This window comes from Fukomys damarensis, unplaced genomic scaffold (genome assembly GCF_012274545.1).
Source record: "Fukomys damarensis isolate Sample0158 unplaced genomic scaffold, DMR_v1.0_HiC HiC_scaffold_33, whole genome shotgun sequence".
In the NCBI taxonomy this organism is placed as follows: domain Eukaryota; kingdom Metazoa; phylum Chordata; class Mammalia; order Rodentia; family Bathyergidae; genus Fukomys; species Fukomys damarensis.
This window is the reverse complement of record NW_022900945.1, coordinates 54,714,594-54,723,654: the sequence shown is the minus strand read 5'-3', so window position 1 is coordinate 54,723,654 and position 9,061 is coordinate 54,714,594. Positions and strand designations below refer to the sequence as shown.

General features: G+C 50.6%; 1 protein-coding gene across 2 annotated transcripts; it reads right to left on the bottom strand.

The window, feature by feature from the left end:
• Positions 1-244: 244 nt before the first annotated feature.
• On the bottom strand, positions 245-8,218 carry Gpatch4 (G-patch domain containing 4). 2 transcript variants are annotated; one of them, XM_019210598.2, is made up of 9 exons: positions 7,454-7,530; positions 5,218-5,293; positions 4,633-4,765; positions 4,133-4,206; positions 3,971-4,063; positions 3,808-3,891; positions 2,340-2,428; positions 2,047-2,097; positions 245-1,816 (listed from the first exon to the last, which is right to left on the bottom strand). In XM_019210598.2, exons 3-9 carry the CDS (start codon positions 4,709-4,711, stop codon positions 997-999), a joined length of 1,290 nt encoding a protein of 429 aa, XP_019066143.1. In that variant the 5' UTR covers positions 4,712-4,765; positions 5,218-5,293; positions 7,454-7,530; the 3' UTR covers positions 245-996. The 2 variants fall into 2 exon arrangements, with proteins under 2 accessions (XP_019066143.1, XP_010642094.1); XM_010643792.3 differs by lacking the exon at positions 5,218-5,293 and having other exon boundaries at positions 7,454-8,218.
• Between the last annotated feature and the right edge of the window lie 843 nt (positions 8,219-9,061).

Genomic DNA, 9,061 nt, shown 5'->3' with positions numbered 1-9,061 from the left:
CCTGGAACTCACTATGCAGCCCAGGCTGGTCTCCAACTCACAGCGATCCTCCTGCCTCAGCCTCCGAGGGCTAGGATTACAGGCGTGAGCCACCATGTCCAGGTACACCCAAGTAATTCTTACCTGTTTGGAACAGATGGGGAGGTGGATGCCAACTCTAAGCTGCTTCCGTTTGTTTTTTTTGAGACAGGGTCTCACTATGTAGTTCACATTGCTATGTAGCCCAGGCTGGTCTCAAACTCACGGCGATCCTCCTGCCTCAGCCTCCCGAGTGCTGGGATTACATGCATGTGCCACCATGCCCGGCCTGCTTCCGCTTGTATTGGCATAACAGGACATAAGGAAGTGAACGGAAGGAATTTTTTCTTTAACAGCAAAACAACATTTTAGGTGTACACTCATCATAGGAGCTTGCACCTGTACAGGGCACCTCCGCCTTTTTTCCTGATTCCTTTTTTCTCCTCCCTATGTACAAAAACTTTGTTTCCACTTTTTCCTTCTCTGGAGTCTCTTGAAAGACCCCAAGGAAAATCTCTTCATTTGTACTAGGACTTTTCCCGGGCTGGTAACAGATGCATGTTGGGACCCATCTGTAGGCCAGGAACCCAGGCTGATGGTGTTTGTTTATAAAGTGTTAGAAATTGCCAACCTGTGAGCTGAATCTAGCCCACAGACGTAAATTGTTTTTTTTTAGATCACAGTATTTAAAAGTCAAGTCACTGCTGTAGTCTGCCTTTCAGCCTTTTAGCGGGGTGCTCCCTCAATGCAGGCACCCCACCTGCATTCCCCAGCACCCCTTGTCCCTCAACTGCCTGGCTCCTGGAAGCACTTGAAATCATGGTCTCTGGGTGAGAAGCTGAAGAGGGCTCTACATCCACGCCCTCGGCTAAGGTGTGAGTTCCGTTTCCTCCTCTGGGGACCCCACGTAGTGTAGCAACGCAGGTCCCAAGGCCACAGCTGGAAGGGAATCAGCTGAGCCCCACCTTGAGCAGATGTTCAGTCTCTCTGCTGTTTCTTCTTGGCTCTCCGATCTGTGCTGACACCAGCTCTCCCCTGCTCTGGGTGCTCCCCCTGCCTCTTCTCTCTGCTGTCTGTTTCCCTAGTCCCACCGACCTTATCATCATGGCATGGGCTCAAGACCTCTTCCTCCTGACGCGGCCGTCTTTTCTTGCTTCTCTTGCTGCTTCCCTTACTGTGTGTTCCGCTTTCTGCTTCCCTAGACTCACCACCTAAAGCTGACTCCTTGCCGTCATCCTCTGTGCTCAAACGCTCCTCCTCACGCTGCCTGCTGTTCTTGCTTCTGCACGGGTCCGTGCATGCCCTACTCACCACCTTTTCCCCGACACCCACCACAGCCTCCTCCCTTCTCCCTCTTCCCCCCTTAGGCAAGATCCCTGCCCCCTCCTCTTTCTCTTCATGGTGTTGCTTCTTTTTCTTTTTCTTGGGAGGCTGACCAGACTGTGCTCTGCTCTTCAGCTCCCCAGGCCCTGTAGCCTCTTCCTCGCTTCCTACAGTTGTTCCCTCTGTCTCTTCTCTGACCTTTCCTTCTTTCCGTCGCTTTTTCTTCTTGCTTTTCCCAGTGCTCTGATTAGTGTATTCTAGGTGCTTGTCATTTAGGTGCTTCTGATTCTTTTCTGCTATAGCCTCTTTCTCGTCTTTCTGCTTCCCTTTCTTTTTCTTTTTCTTGGAGGGCTTGCTCTCAGTCTGTGGTGGGGAGGGCCCTGGGTCCTGGCCTTTGAGGCGAGCCAGGAAGGCCTGCTCCTGGGCCTCAAGCCGAGCAAGCTTGGCCTTCATTGTGATCCCAAGACGGGCAGCCCTGAAACAGATGAGGGCCCAGTCAGCGGTGCTATCAAAGGAGATGGGCCTGACTTTCAGCCTGCAGAAAGGTGAAGGCTGAGGTGGGGGCAGAGACCTGCCTGTCCTCGGACAGCAGCTGCATAGAGGGCAGGAATTATTCCCTTGGAGTGAAAAGAATCAAAAGGTGGCAAAGGCCACCCTCAAGGTTGGGCAGAAAAGAAAGGTGCTCGAGGAGGTATCCACGCTTACTTGTGTGCCGTTCGCCCCTCACAGGCCTGGAGCAGCATTTCATCGGTCAGACTGTGGGCAGATAAAGAGTTACTGCAGGTCTGTGGGTAGGGCTCTACCTCTTCCCCCCTCTAGAACATTTCTTCAATACTGAGTTTTTGTTCCAGACCTGGTACTTTTCAGGTGCTATGGACACAAAGATCACTAGAACCTAATTAGGCCCCCAAGAAGCCCAGTCAAGCATTGGGCTTGGCCTTTTGCTTAAATCCAAGGCATCTCCTCCCACATGCCCCAGTGCAGAGAGGACGGCTCACATCTCTGGAGGCGTGGGCTCCTGGTGGCTGTCACTGCAGCTCTCCAAGTCTCCGTTGGGCTTCTCTTCCCCCGAGGTCAGCGTGGCTGTCTAGAGGGGGATCAAAGGGGACCACAGGAGTAGACAAGGCCCACTCAACACACCAACATCCTCTTCCCTTGTGGAAGCCTACAGGAACCCATAGCCCTATGCAGGGATCTGGCTGCTGGGCACAAGCAGGGAGTGTCTGGGCTCAAGTCCTCCCCATGGTGCTGTGGCTGACAAGAAGATGCCAGTGTAACTCCACCCAGTACTTGTCCACAGTACTGTTTAACTGGATTAACAGACCGCTATGGCCAAGGAGCTGGGGATGCGGAGAAGAGAGGGACGTGGTTCCAGCCCAGGTGGAAATACATAGCGAGGAGGGATACAGCAGAACCCAGCAGTTACAGGGCAGAGCTGCCTGCAGTACAGACTGCAGGGTTTGTGGGATGGTTTCCAGAAGGAACTGATGGGCTTCTTGTCTTAAGAAAGAGGTAAAGGGAGAGGAATGTCCCTGGCCAAGGGAACAGGACGCATGAAAACCTGACGGCGGAAGACACAGTGTTGAAAGAGATTGTTTGCCTGAGGTGTAGTGGTGCTGGAGAGAACTGGCAAGAGACAAGGCTAGAAAAGATGGGACCAGGCACAAAGGACGAGAGCCGCTGGGGTCAGTGGCCTGCCGCCGTGTAAGAGCAGCCAGTGACACGATGGCCTCGGTGTTGTAGAGAGAATGTTCAGGCTGGGGACGGAGCTCAGCAGCAGAGCATTTGTTTTGTAAGCATGAGGCCCTGGTGCAGTCCCTGGCACTGTACCCCCTCCAAAATACAAAAAATTTCTGGATGGTTTTTGTTTTGTTTTTTTGAGACTTGCTATGTAGTTTAGGTTGGCCTTGAACTTGCACTCTGGATGATGTGTGAAGGGTGAATGGATTTGGGTGGCATGAGACTAGTGAGGAGGCTATGAAAAGGTGAAGGTGGCAGACAGCAGTGTATGGCAACAGATTCAGAGAAAAGGGGAGGATTTGCTGTGCCAGGTATAGCTCTTAGCATACGATCAGTCAATCAGTAAACTTTTCTGTCAGTTTGGTAAAAGTTAAACCCCAAGACCTGGGTTCCAGTCCTGTCTGCCGTTACCAACCGTGGGCTCTTAGCAAGCCACCCATGGGAAATAGGGATGGACTGGGTAATTCCTCAGGTCTCATCTTTTGACCTAGACACCCCTACCACCACCTAACCTGCTCTGTCCTCCCCTCTTCCCTGGCCAGCAGACAGCAGGGATCCACAGAACCCAAAGGTCTCAGTTCTTGCCGAGGGCCTGGCCAGTCTAAGCACAAGAAGACTGGGCACACATCTCGGTGCTCTGGGACAGTCCTGAGACCCAGTTGACCACGCACAGCAATTGCTCAGGCCCCAGGGGAGATGGGGGACCCTCATCCCAGCCTCTGATACCTTCACAAACTTCTGGTACAGCAGGTTGGGCTTGGGGTGGTTACGCTGGGTAGTCTCAGAAAGGCGCCTGATCTGCACTCCTTCCTGCAGGAGAGCATCAGTGAGTGACCCGTGTCTCTCCACCCTGCCCTCAGATCTCACGTGGCTGCCTAGCAGCTCGGACCTGCCCAGTTTCCACCACCAGGTTGGCTGCAGTCTTGTTGAAGAGTTCATCCCACCAGTGGTTTGTGAATTCCTTGGCAGGGTCGTGTCCCACCTGCAGGGAGAAGTCCAAGCTGAGTGCCTGCTCCATATGCTCCCAGGTCCCCTTCCTGCCCAGTCTTACCCCATGAGTGTCTTGCTTCAGTGTCACCTTGAGGGCCTGCGTGATGCCATTCTCCTTCCGGCCCAGGCCTTTGCCTGTAGAGGACAGTGGGTGACTTGGTTTCTGCAGACTGGTGGAGTCCTCAGAGGCATCCCACACATGTGCCTAGCACTGGGACACCCCGTCAGTACTGTTTGTTCTAGAGCCTCTCCATGCAGTCCTCTCTTTGAGCCCTAACTATCTTTCCTGTCATAACTCGGGGCAGAGGCCATGTCTTAATGTTTCCCCTCATCCGACCACTTCACTGTCCACCCCCAAGTTTCTCCATTTCCCCCTTTTCTGGATGAGTCAGGAAATTCTTCTGCAAATTTCTATTTAAACAAGCTTTTCCTATGCTCACTTCAGCAGCACATATACTAAACTAGCTTTTCCTCCTACTGAAGAAAGGACTACAGGAACTAACCCAGACCGACAGAAAGGGGCAGGGAGCTGGGCTGTGGGAGCCCCCACTCCCGGATCACCTCGAGTCCATCCATGCTTTAGCAGCTGCTCCTCAGCAAACTTCATCCCTCGACCCTTGGCCTCTGGGGTGACACTCATGGTGGATGAAGAGGCTGCTCTCAGGGTCTCACCAGGGAAGGAGAGAACGTCGTCCTTTGCAGAGGGAAGGAGAAAGTGTCCAAAGAAGTCATCAGCCCATCCTGGCTTGTCTGAAAGAATTCTTTCCTAAACCCTAAGAATTACCCTGGGAGAGACCGGGAGCCCTGGCCCTGGGGAGCTCCATCTGGCCAGAGAGGCCAACCCAACACACTTGAGTCCAGGAGAACCGGTTTCATGTGAGGCAAGCTTCCCACGGGCCAGACTATGCCAGGGCTCTCCATGGATTTCATTCAGCCTTCCCAGCCCTTCTGAAACTCCTGTTGAGGGGCAGTCTCACTGAGCATTTAACACATGACAGGGAGATTACACATACTGTCATCTCATACAAACAGTCCTATAAGGTAGGTATCACCATTATCTTAGAAGTGAAGAAAATGAGTCCTGGGATTCCTGCCTGAGGATACACAGCAAATAAGAAATGGAATTGTAATATGAGTGCAAATTACCTGACTGCAAAGTGGTTGCCGGTCACAGTCACATCAACAACCAGTGCTGTTCCCTACAGTAACTCCCATGTTCCTCCTAGGGACACACACCAGCAGTATGCAATTTATACACTAAATTTTCCTCTGAAATTGTTAAGATGGCTTATCACACAAAACATTCAAAACTAAAACTACCAGCGTTGACTCACAACAGTTTACTTGTGCTAAGATCAGTAGACATTTCATTTGTCACAGGAGTTGCAGACACCTGCTAACACTGACTACTGGGACTGCTGGGGTCATCCAGTGGCCTCCCCAAAAGACAACTAGGAAGGGTAAAACTTCCACTTGGGTTTAAGGTCTGGTAGGGATCCTATATTTTTAAAAAATCAGGGCCAGGGATTTAGCTCAGTGGCACCGCACCTGCCTCACAAGCACAAGATCCTGAGTTCAATACCCGGTACTGCAAAAAAAAAAAAATCACTATTACAGACTCCTCCCAAAGATCATGCATTTAGTTTCAGAAGAGTGAGCAGTCCCTAGGTACACAGAAGCAGTCAGGTGACTCACACCTCTCTTCCCACATCTGCTGTGAAGGATGATAATCTGACCCCTACAGAGCTCCAACAGAAAAGCACTGACTTAAGGCTCATCCTGCCTCTTGATACAGTAAGACATTTCAAACACAGAGGCCTTAAAGGTCACCTCAAAACTGCTTTTCAGAAGTCACCTCCAAGCTATCCATCCCTAGATTTCAACAATTATATAAATAACCGTATTTAAACCCAACAAGGTGGTGCACGCCTGTAATCCCAGCACTCTGGAAGGTTAAGGCACAAGGAATTCAAGTTCAAACCCAGCCCAGACACTGTCTCAAAAAAATTTTTTTTAAAGGGTTGGGGATGTGGCTCAGTGTAAAGATGAAGGCACTGGGTTCAATCACATGTACCACTTAACTGAACATTTGCTCAGTGCCTGGCTGTTGCCAATTAGTTCACATGGATTATCTCATTTAAGTGCCACCAACATTATTTAGAGCACTGAGTTAGGGAGAAATACAGGCAGTCAGAGAGGGCCATCATGAAACATCACAACTGTGGCCAGAGACACATCTGTTGGAGACCAGGCCTCGTGATTAAAACAAAGTGACCAGACATGTATACTTCCTCAAAGGACAAACATGGCCTAATGAAGTCTAGGTAGACATCAGCCACCTCAGTGACCAGGACCTCTGGACCAGCATTTCCTAGAGGTCTGTGTTCTTTCCATCCACACTTATTAGGTAATAGCTATCCAATTGGGAAACAAGTACCTTATTGGGTGATCACTGCTGTGCCCCACATTGTACGTACGCACGTGGGTTTTACTCCATAAAACTCTACAGTGGGGTTTTTGGCTACCCTCCTGCCTCAGGAGCTACCCTATCAATAAATATCTTCCTGCTCTTAACCTCCATTAGTCCCAGAATTCATTCTTCGATTTTTAGAGAACACAAGCTTGTCATATCAGACATCTAACAGGTTAGGAGACATAATATTTCATATTTCGTCTCCGGTGTCATTTCCTGTATCACTATTAGGAGGTGTTCTTGTCCATAATTCTTAAGTGAGGAAACAGGCACTGAGAGGTTTAGTTACTGCACAAGTCAAATAGCAATAGGGGATTGAGAGTACTCGGCATTCCAGAACTTGTGTTCTTAATCACTACGCTCCTCAGTCTCAAAGCTCTTTGTGCCACCTGTTTACAGCTTATCCCTTGTCACGATAATTCAAAGCGACACGCAGGCTGGGGATTTAGTTCAGTGGTTCTGCCTCCAAAGCGCAAGGATCCGAGTTCTATCCCCGGTACCAAAGTGACACGCCCCAGAAGTCCGAGACAAGGCTTTATTCCTCAGCCCCTGATAGTTAAGGCGTCGCAGGAAACTGAGAATGTGTTCAATCGTTATTTGTTGTATTGCTTTTAGCGGGCAGGAACTGCTTTAAACGGCTTTCATTAAAAACTGAGGACAGAACCAACTAGGTCTTTCGTGCTGTGCGACACACACACTATGAAGGCACTGGCTCCTCGCCTGTCAATCTGTTTTCGTTGGCGGTCCAAAGCTACTGGTCTTAAACAGCGGTCTGAAAACCAACTGCCCTTTCCCTAGGCCTCCCGTTAAGGTTTAAATTCCAGCACTCTTACTGCAGTGTCACTAGGGTAAAACTTACTCTCCTGCCCTCACATTTGTTCCGGAGCCCAGGGGAATGGAGCCCCTTACCGTCACTGCGAAGTCCTCTCCGCGGAAGCATGTGCTACACCTGATATATTCGCCGCCATCTTCCCGGAAATGCTGTGCCGGTCTTTCTAGGCTGCTGAAACCATAGAGACGCTGGCTGGAATCCCAGACAGTAGACCTCCAAGTGGCGCGCCGGCTGGCACGGTTGCCATAGGAACTGCGCCCTGGAACGTATCTTTCCTGAAGTTCGAAGACTCAACTCCTGAGCCGCCAGGGGACTCCGTCCCAAGCGGCCCCTTCAGGAGGCCGAGTGCAGCTTCGAATCCTGCAGTGAGCCGCGCCCGACATCCCCATGTGGAAGGGAAACCAGCGAGGCGTCGGGCCGGGCCGGGCCCGGACGGTGTGTGGGCCGGCGGAGGAGGGGCACCTCTGCGGTGATTTATAGGGACAAACGTTCAGCCTTCGGATCAGTTATTTAGGAGGCTGGAGAGTTCAGTAGGTTCGTCGAACACTTCTTGACCCACCACTCGTGCCAGAACCTGTCCCTTTGGTACTGGGGACAAGGCTGACCACGTCACGAGCCCTATTTCGGGCGCACTGGGGCAGCCCGGAAGGGACGCGACAGTGTGGAAGCGAGGTACAGATCCCCGACCGCGCGGCGGAGGACTAGACTTGCCCGGGAGCTGAGTGTCTGTGGAGCAGGCAGGCAGAGAAGCCAGCGAGAGGGGCTGCACCGCCACCACCCGCACGAGCTGTTCCCAGGCTTCCTCCGCCCGGAAAAACAAAACCAAAGCAGTGCGCGCTCACCCTGCAGTCCCGAAAGGGTGTTTCTGTTCGCTTAGCGCCTCCTAGAGACTCCCAAGCAGAAGGTCCTGTTCAATCGACTCAGCGCCGCCCTCCCTTCATCCCCTGTAAGGTTTTTTTACCTTTAAAATATTCTGTGGATCTTGGTTCCTGGAATTTTAGACGCTTGCTGAAGGCACATGGGATGCCTCAAAGGCATACTCGGAGATTGGATCCAAGAGGAAGTCAGATCCAATGAAGTCAAATCGGATTCATTTCCCACTTTGCCGCTTGTGTGACCTTGAACAAGCAATTTCTCATGATCAAGTCTCTTTAATCTGTAAAATTAGAGTATTGCACAGGTTCGATTATTTTTATAAACGAGTTTTACGTGTTTCACGGACCACTGAGAAAAAAATACACAGATGTCAATTTCCAACCCTGTCTTTTCTATCCCTTTTACCTGATGTGTGTATAATATTATGTATAATAAAGAAGATTAGAAACTCCTAGGGCTGGGGATTTAGCTCAGTGATTCTGCCACCTGCCTCGCAAGCGCAAGAACCCGAGTTCGATCCCTGGTACCAAAAAATAAATAATAATAATAAAAAAGAAACTCCTAAATGATGTCATTCCAAGAGCCCTTGCCAACCCAGAATTTCTATGTAGCACACTGTGGGCTGTTCCCAAAACTGAAAGGTGTAAATCTTTGACTCTGATAGTTAACTGTCAATTTATGTAAGAAACACCCAACTAAACTGACCAGCATAGTTCCAGGTGTGGCTGAGGAGATTTTACTGAAGGAAGATTCACTGGGATGTACTGGGTGTGAATGACAGCAACCAGTGGGCTTGCCACCCAAATATT

Coding starts and splice junctions, on each gene's coding strand:
- Gpatch4 (XM_010643792.3), bottom strand. CDS start 4,711: ATGAGTGTCACCCCAGAGGCCAAGGGTCGAGGGATGAAGTTTGCTGAG. Junction 4,207..4,632: donor AAAGCATGGATGGACTCGAG/GTGATCCGGGAG, acceptor TGTCCTCTACAG/GCAAAGGCCTGGGCCGGAAG. Junction 2,098..2,339: donor GAGCCCACGCCTCCAGAGAT/GTGAGCCGTCCT, acceptor ATCTGCCCACAG/TCTGACCGATGAAATGCTGC.